At 54.3% G+C, this 18,026-nt stretch overlaps 1 protein-coding gene across 1 annotated transcript; it reads right to left on the reverse strand.

The window, feature by feature from the left end:
• Positions 1 to 6: 6 nt before the first annotated feature.
• BCL9L (BCL9 like) lies at positions 7 to 10,997 on the reverse strand. Its single transcript, XM_003212729.4, has 7 exons — positions 10,697 to 10,997; positions 8,268 to 8,390; positions 6,833 to 7,043; positions 6,247 to 6,331; positions 3,451 to 5,839; positions 2,385 to 2,651; positions 7 to 1,333 (listed from the first exon to the last, which is right to left on the reverse strand). The coding sequence occupies exons 1-7, from the start codon at positions 10,995 to 10,997 to the stop codon at positions 174 to 176; spliced, it is 4,536 nt and encodes a 1,511-aa protein (XP_003212777.2). The 3' UTR covers positions 7 to 173.
• Between the last annotated feature and the right edge of the window lie 7,029 nt (positions 10,998 to 18,026).

Raw genomic sequence — 18,026 nt, forward strand, 5'->3', positions numbered from 1 at the left:
AAAGAAAAAAAAAAAACAAACCCAATTCACATCAAGTTTACTGCACATCTGGTTTTCTGTATAGAGGCAAATCCGATATGAAAAGCATCCCACTTGGTGTCCTCCACTGGCGTCGGCCCCCAACCCGCCCCCAACGAAAGGTTTAAAAACATCTGTACAATCAGGCCCATGCTTTAGAAAGGCAGGTTAGCCATGTTCCCCGGCCCGGGGATGTAACTCATTTGGCTGTCCAGGGAGACGCTCCTCTGCCTCATCTGGTGTGTGACCATTAGGTTCTGCTGCGGTGGGGGTCCCATGAGAGAGCCCTGAGGTGACATGATGTGTCCTGTCTGGGCATACATCTCCCCTGACACAGACATGCTCCTCTGCTTGGCCTGCATCAGCATGAAATTCTGCTGGGCCATCAGGCTCTGCTGCGGAGACATCATGCCCTGATGCATGCTGTTGCCCATCATGCCTTGCTGGGGCGGTATGCCTGTCCTGCCCAGCATGGGCACTTGTCCAGGATGGCACATGGGCATGCCGAGTCCCCTCTGCACGCCCTGCTGCCCCGGAAGGCTGGGGGCATTCATACCTGGCCTCACGGGGGGCTGATCAGCCATCATGTTCTGCAGGTTCATGAGGTGGAGGTTGGAAGGCTGTGATTTGGGTGCTTGGCTGTCACTCTTGGGGAAATACTGCAAGGTGCTGCTTGGCTTCTCCGACGGGATGATCCTGGAGAGGTCAAACTCGGGGATGCCCGTGGGTGTGGGCCGGATGACCTCACTGAGCTCAGGATCGTTCAGTACCGATGCCACCCCGGGGAGCACAGCTGGGTAGGGCTCGCCGATCCGAGGAGGGATGTTCTTGCCCATCATGTGCTGCTGAGGAGGCATCTGGCCGGGCTGCTGGGTAGGAAGGTCCTCGGGAGGCAGTGACATTCCCGGTGGGAAATGCTGCTGCATGCCAGGGCCACCTGCCCCACCAGGGGCCATGGGCATGCTTCCTGCAGGAGACTGCATGGCGTTGTGGGGCTGCTGCATGCGGGGGAACACGAGCTGGTTGGAAGGAATCATCTGTGAACTGTTGGGCACGGGGCCGCACTGCTGGTTCAGCGAGTCCTGGGGCCCTGGGGGCAGCATCATGGGGTTCTGGGGGGGCACACCTGGCCCCGGCGCACTCGGGTGCATAGGAATGTTGGAGCCTAGCGGGTTTGGGGAGGACATCATAGAAGTAGGGGGTGGTTCGTGGGAAAGAGGCTGCTGACCAGGCAGGTTGATTCCCATGGGGCTCTGGGAGGATCCAGGTCCCACGGAGTTTAAGTGCAGCTGATTTGTTTGATTCCCTGTCACACCTAAGGAGAGGAAAAAGAGAGAAGGGTTAACTCTGCCCACAGACCTCCACCCTGTGGAGCCCGCTGGGACCTACTGCTCAGAAAGCCCTGAGCTCCAAGGAAGGGGACACCAGCAGGACTTGCAAAGCATCAACATCCAAAAGAAGCGCTCCAAACTTCAGCTCCCCAAGCCCACAAACAGCACAGAACGATTCCAGTTTTGCTCACTGCAATTCCGCACAAAGGAGTGAGCCTTTAGCACAGCCTTCCAGCTCCTCCTGTGATCACACACTGCTGAGTGGCAAGGAGGAACAAGACAGAAGCGCCAGCATCCCAACACAAGTGCTATCCAGGAGGGACAAACAGGCTCATCAGCAGAACAAACTGTTCACAAAAAGGCTCCGTTTGAAAGGCAGTATGTGCATTTGCATGCTCGTGGCCAAACCAAATGACTTCTTAGCAATCAAAGAGTCAACAAGTTGATCTTTCACTTTGAAAAACACTGAAAATATGTATCAAATAGCTTCAAACCCCAGAATCAAGTGGTACAGCCTGATGGAATTCCCCTTCCCCTTCATACCGAGCACAGAATGATGAAAGACAATAATTTGCCTAGCTGTCCTCATCACTGCCACCAGCTAGCGAAGCGTATCTGGCTGTCGCTTACTGAAATCACAACTGTGCTAAGATACAGCCTTGCCTGAGCGGGCACCTGGCCTCCACTGAAAGCCACAGGCTCCCAAGCCCTGCTCTGAGCACCCCTCTCCCGCTGCAGGTTCCAAGCAGCGGCCTTCTGCCTCATCCTGGGCCTGAGATCTCTCTACCTGCAGTGAAAACCCAGGGCCAACACATCCATGCTGTGTCAAAGATGTTTTGAAAGCTTCCAGAGCTCGTGGGAGAAGTGTGCCAGACTGGGTGATGTCCATCCAGGCAGCACAGACAAGACAAAAGCTGATGGACACTGTGGAGAAGTGAGCCAACTCTTAACAAACAAGGGGAAATTTCAGCTGTTTGAGAAGGAAGCTGATGAGGGAACACACCAACACAGCAGCCCAGCCCTACAGGCACATACCTGCCATACTTCCAGGTGGAAGCATAGGCCTGTCTGGCAGCAGCTCATCATCAGAGGTGGCAATGGTTTTGATGGCATTGTGGTAGAGTGGTGTGGAGCTGGGCATGGCGTACTTGGACATCTGAGACATCATCAGAGAAAGGGGGTTCTGGGAGGGGGATGGATCTGGAGAGGAAGTAAAAGGCATGTTGGGGTTCATGGTGCTAGAGGCTGGTTGGTTGCTGGCTGGTGCAGAAGAACTACTCCTGGGCCCAGAAGGGAGAGAACCTGTAAGCAAGAGAGAGCACAGCTTAGCACTGCACACACTTAGCAGCTTCTCCTGTCAGACAGCAGCCCTGTTCCTTCCTTACAGTAGCTACCAAACAGCTGGCAAGTCCTCAGGACTCTGACGAGGCTCACACTCAAGAACTGTGATGGACTTCCTCTTCAAACTGCCCGTGACTTCCCAACTCAAACACATCTTTTTCTACCTGTATTACAGAGCACGAGCTAAACTACAGGCTGCACCATTTGCCTTTCAGATTACTCAAAAAGGCCCTTATTGTTACCCCTAGGGAAAAAAAGTACTCCTCAAAAATTAAGCACGAGTGTCTCCCCACTCCTGTGAGAGCATGCAGACATGGGGGAAAATGGCCTGGCAAAGGGGTGGCAGAATGCAAACACAGACCACAACAAATGTAACTCCTGCATCATTCCAATACATCACTTCCACGGCATCCACCCCAAGTCCTGCAGGTAGCACTTATCCATTCTTGTGCCTGACATCTCTGCTGACTGCCAGGGTAGAAACTGCTCTGCTATGCCAGTAGGCAGAGGCTGCAAATGCACTCTGGGCTGCCTGCAACAAGCAGCCACGTGAGCAGAGCAGGAAGGAGAGCAAGACCTGCTTCACAGGGTACAGGAAGAATGGGACTACAGCCAATCCAGGCAGGTTGGATTTGGGAGATGGGTGACCAGTGCTGATCCTACGGAGCTCTGATCGCAGGGTGCTTGTTCCAGGGTTCTGGATGCTCACACACTCACCAGAACACACGCAGGCACACTAGCACACAAGACACTGACATACCCTGATCCAGTCCTGCCATGGATGTGGAGGAGTTCATGCTGAGTGTCTGCTTGCTCTGGCTGACTCCTGGGCTGGGCATTGTGGGTTTGGGAGATGGCACCCAACCCGGGGAAGGAACAGCCATAGAAGGGGACTTCAGGCGGCTTGGTGAGCCAGTCGGAGAGCGGACATTAAGTGAGGAGCTCATCACCTGGGGAGACTTTAGGGGCCCAGACTGGTTAGAAGGTGGCATGCTGACCATCTGCGATGGCGTCTGCGGGGACTTGAGGTTGGCAGAGGGCGAAGTGACCAGTGGGGAGTGCACCTGGCTGAGGGTGGGGGACTTGAGGTGACCCATGCTAGGGGAGTTCATCTGACTGATGTTGATGGTGAGGTCGGAGGGCCGGCGGCCCAACCCCCGGGAAGGTGCTGGGTGCATATTGGCCAGGTTTCCTCCTTGTGCAGGAGCGGGATTGGAGGCTGGAGGCAGAGGGATGTGGCTGAGTCTAGTGGTACCACTGATGCTTCCGACAGGCATGGTGCCCTGCTCGGGGCTGAACATGTCTGAGGCACTGCCCATCTCCTGAGGCATGTTGGGGTAAGGTCCTTGTCCACTTGAGAAACCTTGTTGTCCTTGGCTGGGGAACTGGGAGGGAATCATCATTTTCTGCGGTCCCCCCAGCATTGCACTGCCGTTGCCATTCTGAGCCCTTGCCCTGGCCAGCTCCTCAGGGCTCATACCCTGATGGGCCATCATGTCAGGCCCCCTCATTTTCTGCGACATCATCATCTGCTGCTGGGGGGTCATCTGGACATTGAGGTTCATGTTCATGTTCATGTTGACATTCATGTTCATGTTGAGGTTGCCAGGGCCCATGGGTGCGTCCATGTCCCGAAGGCCTGACTGGCTCATAGGGGGACTCAGTATCCCACGAGTTCCTGCAAAATCCATTCCCATTGGGTTGCTGCTGAGGTTGTCCCCTGCTATCTGCCCAGCAAACATGGATGGATCCATCTGTCTGTGAGCCTGTATCATCCTCTCCATTTCCATACCCTGGCTCATGGAGTTGCTGGCCATCCCCATGGGCCTCTGCATTGCCACCGGGCGTTTCTCCATCAGCTGGTGCCGTAGAATCTCCTCCCTGGCACGTGGATTCATGAACCTTTCAGGGTCCCCCTGCCCTGACGGGTAGGGCAGGGAACCCTGTGGGAAGTTGCCGGGACCTCCCATCGGAGGCAGATCATCACTCCATCCCATGCCAGGCCTGACCGGTCTCTGCATGGCATTCATGGGACCAAGAGCATCCAAGGGCATGTTCTGCATCCCCCCAAAGCCAGAGACTCTCTGTATTTGATTTCCAGGGAATCGTGGCCCTGGGAAGGGTGGCCCTCCCCTTAGCTGCATAGGGTCCTGCACGTCCATGGGTCCCCGCAGCTGGCTGCCCATGCCTGGCGGCCACTGCTCCCCAGGCTTACTGTGGTAGGGTGGGGGGGGGCCACGCATCATCATGCTGCCCATAGATTGTGGAATCATGATTTCCTGCATGGGTCGGCCATGGATGCTGATCTGCTCCTCTTTTCGGCGCTTCTCCTCATAGTACTCTTCCTGCAACTTCCTCCAGGCCACTTGCTCTGGCGTCAAGCTGTCCTGGTTCAGCCGCTGCATCATCATGTTCATCTGCTGCCCCATGTCAGTGCCGGGGTGGTGGGGCACCTCGTGTTCCAGGCTGGGGCCACCAAGGCTCTGGGTCTGGGAAATCATGGACTGCAGAGGCTCTTCGTACTTCTTCATGCCTGCAGGAGGTGCGGGGGGCTGGGCAGGGGCAGCCTGTGGCTGAGGGGCTGTCCCACCCTCACCAGTGCTTTGGCTGGACTTCATGAACGGCTCAGCCTCCCCACTGCGCAGCAGCAGGCGCTCAATGTCCCGCAGGGTCTGCAGAGAGCGCTCCCGGTGCTCCAGCTGCTCCTTCGAGAGCCCTTCTGAGTTCATAGAGTTCCTGGAACCCAGACCTGCCTGCCCATTCCCCTGCATCCCTGAGCCCGGGCCCTCCCCGAGGAGGCTGGAGCTGGACGTGGCAGAGTCCACTTGCCCAGGCTGCATGGTGGTGGTGGATGCAGTGGGTGTATTGGGGTGGTTACTTCCAGGCTGGTTGCTGCCGCTGTTGTTTCCTAGAGAGTTGGGAGTCAGTTCTCTTCGGACATCTTCACTCGTGCCCTCCTGGGGCAGGTTGTTGGGTGCAGGTAGGGCTGTCTGACTGATGGCCTGAGGTGGAGGAGGAGGCTGCGGTGGAGGAGGCTGCGGCTGTGGCTGACTTGCTTGAGGTGCTGGTGGCTGAGACTGGGGAGTGTTGGCAGAAGGAGGGTTAATCGGAACCTGCTCAGCAACTCCCAGCACTTTAGGAGCTGGCGCCTGATAGAGAAAAGGGAAGACAAAGTGAGGATGAAAATGCTCTAGCTATTCTTCCCATACCCTATAGGAAAACAATTTGAAACACGCCACATGGCAGCTCTGCCTTCATTCCTCATGGGGAAGAAGCAGGCCCCATCACATGGCCTGGAAATACACAGTCATGTATTCTGCCCACATATCTGCGGGGCCACATATCGTGCTCCAGCCCAAATTCTTCACAATTTACAGTAACCAAGACTCGTTCTGAAGTGGCTTCAAAGGAAAGCACTTCCCACACTGCTGAAAGGGAATTCTGATTCCCTGTTCCTCCACAGCTAAACCAGGAGCTGGGGGAAATAGCCATGTCAGAACGGAATGGTCAGCAGCAGCACTTGCCAACAGGAGCATTTGGTCCATGGCCAGTATACCTGGTCTAGCTTTGCCCGTGGGACGTTTTGCTGATGATAGGCCAGAATGGAGTCAGCTCGGCCCTGCAAGACAGCTTCCGCAGCTCTGGGGAGAGAGAATCAACCACTCAAGATCAGACATTGTGCCCCATCCCGGGCCCCAGGCACCACCTCCTCTCTTCAGTCCTATGGGAACAGGGAATTCTTAGGAGGTCAATAGGAATGGGGGAAATATTCTCAGAGTCCTCCCACCTGTCCTGCACAGGCCACAGTGAGGTTTTCCAACTGAAGATCACCTGCCTTGGAATTTCCCTCTTCCCATGACCTGCGCTGGGCCTTCTGCTCTGCTTTGTGCCTGCTGCTCCATGCTGCCCTACAGGTGGCTGTTTCCAAGATGCTCTACCACGCACAATATATGATCCAACAAAAAACCCTAAAATTCAGTCTTGCTAGACTCTATGGCTGAGACAATGCAGAACAGAAGTGAGGAACCGAGTGGAGAACACCAAGCGTTACATGGCATTCCCTGCGACAACCCAACCCCACAGATGCCCCCAGATCAGCAGTCCACACTGGTTTGGGTGAATGGACAAGATCTACTGCTTACGTGTTAGCAAGGTGCGTTGTAAAGACGTAGACGAACTGAGAAGGCTGCTTTCCTGTTCCACCACCTCCACCTCCCGCACCATCCGACCGTAAGCCTGGCGCAGTACCATGAGGTGTGCTGGAAGAACTGGTCTCATTCAGGTTTGGCAGCGGGTTGGACCCTGGGCCAAGCTGCGAGGCCGTGGACATTGCAGGATCTGCTACATTACAATCTGTGGGAGCACAGGACAGGAGTTAGAGGCCAGCGCTGCAAGAGAAGCAGAGCAGCTGCTGAACGGCACTGCCGTGTGGAGCAGAATGGACAGAGGTGGAGGGAAGCAGGAAGGCTCCCGGCACCACCAGATGGCAGCACCCGACCAGCAGTCCCTGCCTCTCGGTGGCCAACGTCCCCAGGCACCCGAGCGGCCGGACTCCTCCTTTGGTCTCTCCTTCATCTCAGGGTGGCCCCAGGCTCATCTCATCTCCCTTCCATGGTGCTAACAACAGGGACTCGGGTAGCAGGGGAAAGAGGAGATGCTTTTCACCAGCGATAATTATTAATCATCATTAATTATTGAGTAATATTCCTAATTAATATTAATAAGCATTGTAATTAACAGCAGCATTCATTGCTTTCCTCTTGCTCAGCTCCATACACTGTAGCCACTGAGCCAGGCCTGCTCTTCTCTTACCAACAGTGAACACAGACCAGCAGTCAGCCTGGGGCAAAGCAGCGGCACTGAGGGATGTGGTCAGCGGGCAGCATTGGTGGTAGGTGGACAGCTGCACTGGATTGGTTGGACCTCAATGATCCTATGATTCTGACCAGCTGGCAGGAAAGTCTTTTAGTCCTGCCTTCCATCCTGGCCCTTGTGAACCACACAGAGATAAACATCTCAGGGAAGACGGCTGCTGTGCACTGGCAGGCATTGAGGCCACACGTCACACTGCTTTACGGGCATGTTTGCTGACTCACAGTGATACCAAACTGCCACACAAGGGAGAGTATTTCTTCCAAAGAGAAAGAAACAGCCATATTTTTTCTAACATCTTGCACTCTGGTGGACAGGAAGAGATGGAAATTAAAGCAACCAGATCTGAAAGTTCACAAAATTTTTACACCTACATAACCTCAAAACATCAGCCTGAACTTTAGGAATAGTTAGCTGGGCTTCACTAATGGCTGGAAGAAGAACTCCCTGCTCACATTGGCCTGCCTGAACCACTGTCGAGACACTTTTAGCCTTATTTGCACACTTGAAGATATCTGGGCAGCATGGACATCCAACCTCAACACCTTCCCCCTCCAGCATCTCAGTGCATCTGCACAGCTGTTCTGTGATCCCACACCTCACTGTATGGCTGCAGATATTCCCAGAGCACAATGATCAGCCACACTCCCAGGAGAGATCTGGCTTTATTCAAGATTCTGGGCAGGAGAGGAGGTAGGCACTCACTGTGTGCACTGCTGATGGGCTTGTCGTCTTCCTCGCTGTCTGGCCCAGAGCACCATTCGTCCCCACTGTATGGCTGCTTCCTTTCCAGCACACACCGCCGCTTGCTGCGGGGAGCCACCTCGCCTGCAAAGGACACAAGAGTCAGAAGAGCTGAGGAGAGCTGCCAAGGGGCTGAGAGGGCTGGGGTTCTGCCTGACTGCAGTGAAGGAGGTTGGGGAAGCACGGTGTGCAAGGCCAGGCTCTTTAGCTTGGAGCTCACCAAAGCCCAGGCTCAGCAACCATGTCCTGCAGGTATCTGGGCTGGCACTGAGACATCATCCCCTGAGTGGTGGTCAATGGGCAGCCTGGGGATGGCGAGCCAAGACCCCAGGTGGCAGTGGGACCCACGCAGGGCTCAGCCGTGCTGTCAGACATGGCTTCCTGTACTCTGAGCAGTGTGCCAGAGCTGCAACACAATCCGTTCCAGCAAGGCCTTGTGAGAGGCCCGGGCTGAAAGCCCTTCACTAGCAGCACTGCCTGGCCTGAGGCACCGCTCACAGGACATCTCTGCAGCCCACGCCGGGCCCAAGCTGTTACCCTTTGGCTGAGGATGCTGGCACCTTGCTGGACCCAAGGATTATCCTGTGGGCACAGCCCAGATGCTCGCTCATTGAGAGAGGCACAGCATTGGCTATAGGGAAAGCACAGTCAGTGCTAGATGGCTATTCAGAAAAACTCAGTCTGGCACAGGAGACAGACAGGGAGCTTGTTAGAGGCCTGCTGGGTTCCTCCCCTTTCCCTCGCCAACTCCCACAAGTCAGATCCTGCGAGGAGACCTCCCAGGTACTTGTCTTGCCTGGTACTAGCAGAGCACTAAATCCTGCAGCTCCCCACCAAGCTGGCAGTCAGCGCTCGAGATCACTGCCTCATCCCTGTCCTCCTCCCTTTCTCCACGCGTGCACTGGCTCTGCTCCTCCACAGGTCTGCATTCCCACATGCACAGCCATCCGTCCTCCCAGACACGGGGCTGCACGGCTCTCCTGACGAAGTACTGAGCAAAGGCTCTTTCTTGTGTGTTTTTTGTTGTTTTTCTGCCTAGACAAGGGCTTCAAAGAACAATCAGTGGTGAGAAAGGTCGTTAAAAGACAAGTAAAACCTGAAGATGTTCACATCCTTGGTAGGAACAAGAGACACAGACTCTGCTTTTCAAAGCCATTCATTAGGCAGGGGACTTTACACCCTCTCTAAACTCACATGCTCCCGTGATTTCATAGCTCAGGTTGGGGCAGCTTGGAAAGGAAACAGCTTGCCTGAAGGCACCCAGGAATCATAGAATCATAGAATAGCATGGGTTGGAAGGGACCTCAAGGATCATGAAGCTTCAAGCCCCATGCCGCATGCAGGGCCACCAACCTCCACATTTAATACCAGCCCAGGCTGCCCAGGGCCCCATCCAACCTGGCCTTGAACACCTCCAGGGATGGACGGGGCATCACAGCCTCTCTGGGCAGCTGTTCCAGCACCTCACCACTCTCATAGCAAAGAACTTCCCTCTGACATCCAACCTCAATCTTCCCTCCTTCAACTTAAAACCATTTCCCCTTGTCCCAGGGTTAGGGTTAGGAACAGGGACCAGATGACCTTCAAGATCCCTTCCAGCTCTAAGGATTCTATGATCGATAACTTCCAGCTCTGTTAACTCCAACGTAACACTGTCTGATCACTCTTTTGTATATAATCTAGAGGTTTATGGGCCATATTAATTCAAAGTGTCAGCAAACTGCAGAAGGATTCAGGCATTCCTGATTGTGTTATTTCAGTAGATTTCCTGTGTCACGTGGAGCCGTTGGGCACCATGCTCTGTGAGATGCAGGACAGCACAGGGAAGGCTGGCTGGGACAGGAGAGTCAAAAGATTTGGAAGTACTGACTCAGCCCTTTTTTAGAAGCCAAGTGTTTCTATACAAGAGTTTCATCCACAGCTAATGAAACCACAGAGCTGCTCAGACAGCGACCCTTGCAGCACCTCCTCACTAACCAGGTAAGGAGCTGGGCAGCTGCAGGAACACAACGGCAGCTCTCTGCCAGCAGGGAGAAGACACAAAACAACTAACTCTGTCCTGAGCTGAAAGTCTGTACGTTGCAAAGCAGAGCTGCTCAGAACAGCGTAGGTGAAGCAGGCTCTTGTTTAGCAGGCCTCAGAAGCCTATTCAACCCACAGTTCCAGACTCTCGATGTAACCAGCAGTTTAAGAAATGACAATGCTCAGCCACTCTGGTCCCAGAACTGCAGATGAGACATGTGGTGATGCACAGGCTGCTGAGGTAGGTCCAAAGAGAAGGGCAGCATAGAAACACAAGCTGCCTACAGCTGCTCCCATCTCCGCTCCTGCCCGAGTGCTTGGAGCAACTGAGAGAAGAACTTTTGAAGCACAGTTTAGGAGCACATTACCTTTTGATTCTGTGTCCAGCGACGGGGTGCCAGCTTCTCTCTGCTCTCCAGAGTCCACTGAGATGCTTCGTTCCCGTTTCACCTTGCCTTTCAAGGAGCTGAAGTTCGGGACAGTGTTCTGGCTGTTTTTCAGTCCAGAGTTGCCAGGGGAGATCTGGGTGGCCTTGCCGCCATGGCTGCCTGCACCCACACCCTTCGAGCCCAGGTTGCAGGTGGGTGCTTGGCTCACGTTGTGGTGCTGGGCCGGGGCACCGCTGCTGCCTGCCTTGCCATGGCTGGGCAGTTTGTTGTCAGGGTGCATTGGATTGGCTGAAGCGTCCCACAGCACCAGTGGAGGGAGCTCCCAGGCCCTTCAGTCACAAACCTGCAAGAGAAGAGGGCAGAGGGTGAGCACGGTGCCCCACGCAGCAAGGCAGAACCCAGAGCTGCTCTTACAGCATCGCTCAACCTGCAGCTCAGCACCAGCCCTGGGCACTGCTGTGTGCATCCCTCATGGCTTACAACTGCCTTCGACTTCCTGCCTGGCACAGGCGCTGCGGGACCACAGCCAACCTCATCTCAGGAGCACCAGAATGGGCTGCTTAGGGTGCCCATCTCCAGCTTTAGGGATGCAGCTCTTGAACAAAGACCTGTAGTATATTCACTGCTAAAGACTCTGACAGTGCTCGTGCAGAACAAAGAGCATCCCAGTGAGAACCGCTCCTCAGCTCTCCTGCATCAGGGCCTCACACTGCCCTGCCACAGCCCTGTCATTACTCTTCTCCCTGCCACAGGCGAGTTTGGGGAAGGAAAGCAAACCACGTGTTTGGGGAAGCTGAGGTATCCCTGTCTGCTTGCATACTTCTATGTTGTTTGCATGACACCCCCTCCACACAGGCAAGAACCTTTCCCTTGTATAGGCAGACGCATTTCCCAGCACGCAGGGGTTACTGGGACCACGCTCCTCCCATCTGGACTGAGCAGCCCAGATGCTGAGCACAGATTTTTTTCTGCCACCCTGGGACAAGCAGCACCAAACTCTGTGGCTCTAAATAGAACACAGTGCCCAGCAGCACCGTGCACACCACCTCCAACTTGCTGGTGATGGCTGCGAGGCACAGGCTGCATCTTGCAACCGACTGCCAGGGAGTTTCCTGCCAGTAAAAAGGACTTCTCCACACCTGCTCCCTGCACCAGGGCTGGTTGGTGTGCAGCAGTGTGCAGCAGTGCCTGGCAGAGCAGCATGCGGCAGGAGCCCTATTGCACAGCCCTACAGCACAGCCCTATTGCCCAGCTCTACTGAACACAGCCCTACAGCACAGCCCTACTGCACAGCCTTACTGCCCAGCCCTACTGAACACAGCCCTACTGCACAGTCCTACAGCACAGCCCTACTGCACAGCCCTACAGCACAGCCCTACAGCACAACCCTACAGCACAACCCTACAGCACAGCCCTACAGCATAGCCCTACTGCACAGCTCTACTAACAAAACCCTACAGCATAGCCCTACAGCACAACCCTACTGCACAGCCCTACTGCACAGCCCTACTGCAGAGCTCTACTGCCCAGCCCTACAGCACAACCCTACAGCACAGCCCTACTGCACAGCCCTACTGCACAGCCCTACAGCACAACCCTACAGCACAACCCTACAGCACAGCCCTATTGCACACAGCCATACTGCACAGCCCTACAGTGCACAGCCCTATTGCACACAGCCATACTGCAGAGCCCTACAGCACACAGCCCTACAGCACAGCCCTATTGCACACAGCCATGCTACACAGCCCTACAGCACACAGCCCTACAGCACAGCCCTATTGCACACAGCCATAGTGCACAGCCCTACAGCACACAGCCCTACAGCACAGCCCTATTGCACACAGCCATACTGCACAGCCCTACAGCACACAGCCCTACAGCACAGCCCTATTGCACACAGCCATACTGCACACCCCTACAGCACACAGCCCTACAGCACAGCCCTATTGCACACAGCCATACTGCACACCCCTACAGCACACAGCCCTACAGCACAGCCCTATTGCACACAGCCATACTGCACAGCCCGCCCAGGCATTCCTGCCTAGTTAGCAGCATCATTTGCGCACAGCTTGCCCTATCACTGCTCCCTAACTAGCGACTCGTTAGCTGCTCCCTCCTCCTTCCCGCACACCTCTCTGAGGGCTCCGCTTTAGCCCGGAGGAAGATGGTGAGCCACAGTGCTGATTAATTTTCACAGCACATAAGGGAGTTGCTAGCCCTTTAAGCATCAGCCAGCCTTGCTCGCGCGCTCTCCTTCTCTGGGGACCTATTAATAGCAGCTGGAAAGATCACATCACTCTCTGGATATTTATACCCCTCATTCCACACCAGGAGAGATTTATGTCAGAGCCGCGGTCCCAGTGCCTGCCCAATTGCTCTGTCAAAGCGTTTGCAGGGGGAGGGGAGCGGAGTGGGAAGGGAGATACAGAGAGGGCAAGCAGGGAGGAGGAGAAGGTCCATATGGCACAGACTGCGGCATTAAGCACACATGCTGCCTGCAATCACAGTCTGGCCAGCCTCGGGGAGCCTTCACCCCGCTGAAGAGGCTGCTGCCAGACAGCATTCCAGAGAGCGAGCCCCGCAGCAGCCCGTGCCACCGATGGCCCCCAGCCCTGCCTGCTGCTCCACCAGCCCCGCACCACGCAATTTGTGCAACACATTGCAGGGCTGTCCTGAGGGTCACAATCTGATGCACGCCCAGATGCCGCTGGATTAGCAGAGAGGAGCTACCGCCACTGCTGCGATCGGCGAGGAGACGCGAGGCCGCCTGCGGCACATCTGCATGAACACAGTATTTCATTCAAAACAGATCCCAAAGTGCTTCACCAAACATGCTCAGCAGCACTGCAGCACAACACGAGCTACAGCACAGCACAGATGTGAGCGGCTGAGGAAGGAAAGAGAAAGCCAGGTCCCTGCTAAGGCCGTGCCCGCAGGCTCCAGTCTGATGGTCAAGGTGCACCCACCGTCCCTTTGCTTCTCACGTCAAGCTCATTCATCAACGAGTCAGAAGCTGGCAGGTCCCTTCAAAAGGCCCAGTAGTAACCACAGCCTTTTCAGCAGCCAAGGAGCCACAGCACAGCTCAGGTTGGAGGGGAGCTCAGAGCCCACCCAGTGCCACCCCCGGCCATGGGCAGGGCTGCCCCCCACCAGCTCAGGCTGCCCAGGGCCCCATCCCACCTGGCCTCGAGTGCCTGCAGGGATGGGGCACCACAGCTCTCTGGGCAGCAGTGCCAGCGCCTCACTGCCCTCTGACAACAGGATTGCTTCCTCACAGCTAACCCACATCTCCTCTCTTTCACTTTAAAGCCATTCCTCCTTGTCCTCTGACCATTCCCCCTTGTCCTATCATATAAAAGCAGATTCTTTCCTACAGACATGCCTACCACGCTACACCCCTGTCGTACAACCTCTCATTGCAGCTAATTGTGGAAGTTCACCATGAAAGGTGCTTCGCTCACAGATACCACACAGCCACCCACCTCGTGCAGCCTGGACAACCTCACCCCATTCAGGAAGACAGACATCCCTCAAAGTGCCACGAGGGAGGACAGCTGTCAGCCCTACAGAACCCAGCAGCCATCCCAATGAAACCTTGAGGAGCAGAGCAGCCTCACTCACTGTGAGATTCCCTACAGAACACTGTGTTCTAAGGGCATCTAATTAGCGCTCCTCCTCCTTTCATTTTGGGTGCTCCAGGGAGGACATCCCATACCTTGCCTCAGCTGATGATAGCACAGAAAGCCACGCAGAATTGACTGTAACCCAGGGAAATTCTCCTATTCCATCCTATGCCGTTCTTAACTGAGTCCAGCCACACCACACTCACAAATCCTAACAGGAGAAAGGCCAGAAGCAACTGCCTGCAGATTCTACTGTGCTCTCAGAAGCAGCAACAGTTGGATCTTGCTGAAGAGGCATGGCGGGACTCCACCCCAGCCTCCCATCTGTCTGGCTGCAGCACGCTGATAGACATCTTGATTGCTGCGAGCTCCTTGCATACACCCCTTCCAACCAGATTCCAGCAGGCATGCCACGCATCTGGGCCACAGAAGAGAATTAATTAGAAAGAAGATACACTGACACAGGCAGACAAATGATCCAAAACGTCTTGAAAAGAACACGAGAACAAGGAGATTGCATAGAAATGTGGCTCCCTCTGCAATTTAGCAACACACACACTCCAGCCCAGCAGTTTTAAAGACAATAGAAAATCTAATTCCCAGTGGCTACAGCGAGGAGCCAAGACTCCTGGGTCCTAGCCCTGCTGCCACCAGATCCATGAGTGATTCTGAGCATGACGGGTTTCGTCTGGTTGCCTTGATTTCCCCATCAGAAAACAGGCAGCCAACCTACCTGATGAGGGGAAGGAGCACACAAAGCTCAATCGATAGCACTGCTGAAAGATGTGCTGTATCTAAATGCAGAGGGAGAATATTTGTGTCTTGTACGTCTGAAAAGCTTTAAATCAAAGACTTGGGCAGAAGATAAACCTCGCATGGAAACAACAAAACTGCTTTCAGCAAAGCTCCACTACACTCTGAACAACAGCAGGGGAGGAGGAAACTGAGCGAGGAGAGACTGAGCTGACAAACTCCCCGTCCCGGAATTGATAGCTGATAGTTCAGGAAACCTGAAACCCCAATGCCTTCCCAGAGGACTTTCTGGTGAATCATGCTCCCACTCTCTCTGAACAGCAGCACAGATTCCCAACACCACCACAAGTATGCAGAGTGTGAACCGCGTGGCGCAGGGCAGAAGAGCTCCTAGCAGCACTCTGCCAGCCCAGAAATGAAACGTGGATAACTGCAGAGTTGCACACGGTGGATATCAGCCTCCTGAGCTGCACCGACATGCCCCACCAACAGCAAAGACGAGATGCGTTGTGATGAAGTGATGCAACAAGCAGAGAGCAACCAGGCCCTGCTCTGCCAGCCAGCTCAGGGAGTAACAAGGGCAGGCTGCTGCTGCACAGTGCTGAGCACATCACCTATGCTGGCAGCACAGCTGCTCAGCCTTTTAGCACTGATCCTGAGACAGCCCTGATCCAAAATGTCCCATGGATATCACCACAATCTCAGTCATAGAATAGTTTAGGTTGGAGGGGACCTTAAAGACCACCCAGTGCAGCCGCAATGAGGTCTCCGCACAGCCTTCTCTTCTCCAAGCTGAACAAGCCCAGCTCCCTCAGCCTGTCTTCAATCAGAGGTGCCCCAGCCCTCTGAGCATCCTCGTGCCCTCCTCTGGACCCGCTCCAGCAGCTCCGCATCCCTCCTGTCCTGGGGGCCCCAGGCCTGGGCACAGCACTGCAGGGACACTCATTACACAATCACAGAATGGCCAGGGTTGGAAGAAAGATCAAGGATCATGAATCTCCAGCCCCCCGTCACAAACACACTCATTGCCAACCTCCACCTGGACACAGAGCCACAATGAGATCCTTGGCAAGCTCAGAGGCTTCCTGAATTAAGTGCTCATGGGTCGGCAAGCGACACCCCAAAGAGCTGCTGCCATCTTCTAAAAGTCTCTCTTACCTCCAGTCTGGATGAGACCATGGCACACTGCCTCACACTGCCTAACCCTAAGAGCAGCAGCTGTCCCAGGGTTAGCAGTAGACAGCACACTTTCAAAGAGATAACACACTACTTCATTAAAGTCAAAGCATTTCACCGAGGCACGGGCTATGACAAGCTTTCCAGAAGCAAGATTCTGATGTCTAAGATTCCTGATTCATTTCTGATTTGAGAACGAGTTTCAGAAATTGCCTTTTTCAATGCAAAAATGATCGTTCCAAAACAATCTGTTTTGCGAGACCATCCAGTGGGCTTTGATTCTGTTCCAGTGAGAAACAACCCCCCCCCCAAACAGCAGGAAAACTGTATAACTGTCATCCTGCCATCTCCAGCCAAGAGTCCACGATGAGCATCAGCAGCCAGAGGCGCCCTGAAAGCCACCCGAGCCCAACAAGCACAGCTCAGCGCCAGCATGCCATGCAGCAACTGTGCAGCTACAGGAGTGCCTCATGGTTATCAAGCATCAGGAAATTATCTTGCTTGTATAGAGTCAGGTGGATAGCCTGGAGAAGCACATTCACTTCTTGTATCCTTTACATGCCTTTTTCAATGGCAGAAGAGGTGACAGCCTCACAGCCTCTATAGAAGGGTTGTAAAAGACCTGCAGAGAAAACTCAATGCTCTGTCAAATTCTAGTGGTTCTCGGAGTCATTTGGTAGATCCTACTGCTCTCCTGTCATTTGAGCTGCCTTGGAAATAATGCATTTCAGTAGGGCTGCTTGGCCACAGGCCTCATAGGTCTCAAAGGAGGATAAAATCTCAGCTTCACCTTCCCTTCCACCTATATAGAGACATCCCCATGTAAATAATGCTCAGAAATCCACTTGGAGCCGTGCTCCACACTGCCCTCTAATACACTGACACTTACGAGCAGCAGGTTTGGAGGTGAGATCTTGAATACCCAACTTTCCCACAAGACTCAGAAGGGAGTCAAGTCTTGCCTGGAGTCATGCAAGTCAGGTAAGGCCTGATGTGTAAGCCATAAAACCACTGAATCACAAAGCACTCTTGATTGGAAAGGACCTTAAAAGATCATCTAATCCAAACTTGCGTGGAAAATGGTGCCTAAATGAGATTATCCAGTACCTTGTCCAGACAACCATCCCCAAATCATCATGTAGTTTCAAGGCAATGATGTTTCAAGTCCTTTTTCTGTCCCAGACCTGTAAAAAAGTCTCCCATATTTCTTCAACCCTTTCACAGATGGCCCTGCTTTTCACCACTTTCTCTAGGACAATTCATGTTTTTAGAGCCAACACCCATGCCATTCTGAGCTCTTACAAATGCAGATTCATATACCTCCACCCATACTTTACTTCTGCTGCCAAAAGCAGTGCTAAGATGCAGGGAGTACTTGGAACCCTGCCCTGCAGGACGATCCTTAAGTAGCAAGTAATCAGAAAAGTAGCCCTGGGACGTTGGTGGGTAAGCTGGTCTGTATTCCAACAAAAGCATCACAGAATGGCCTCAGACAAGGGGATCTGGGCACAGCACTGCAGGTGGGGCCTTCCAGGGGCAGAGCAGAGGGGCACAACCCCCTCCTTCTCCTCTCCTTCTCCTCTCCTCTCCTCTCCCTGCTGCCACCCCTCTGTTGCTGCAGCCCAGGACTGTCGGCCTTCCAGGCTGCAGGCGCACACTGCTACCTCACATCCCGCTTCTGTCCATCAGGACCCCAAGTCCTTCTCCACAGGGCCGCTCTCAACCAGTTCTTCTCCAGTCTGGCCTCATGT

Source organism: Meleagris gallopavo, chromosome 26 (genome assembly GCF_000146605.3).
Source record: "Meleagris gallopavo isolate NT-WF06-2002-E0010 breed Aviagen turkey brand Nicholas breeding stock chromosome 26, Turkey_5.1, whole genome shotgun sequence".
Lineage (NCBI taxonomy): Eukaryota > Metazoa > Chordata > Aves > Galliformes > Phasianidae > Meleagris > Meleagris gallopavo.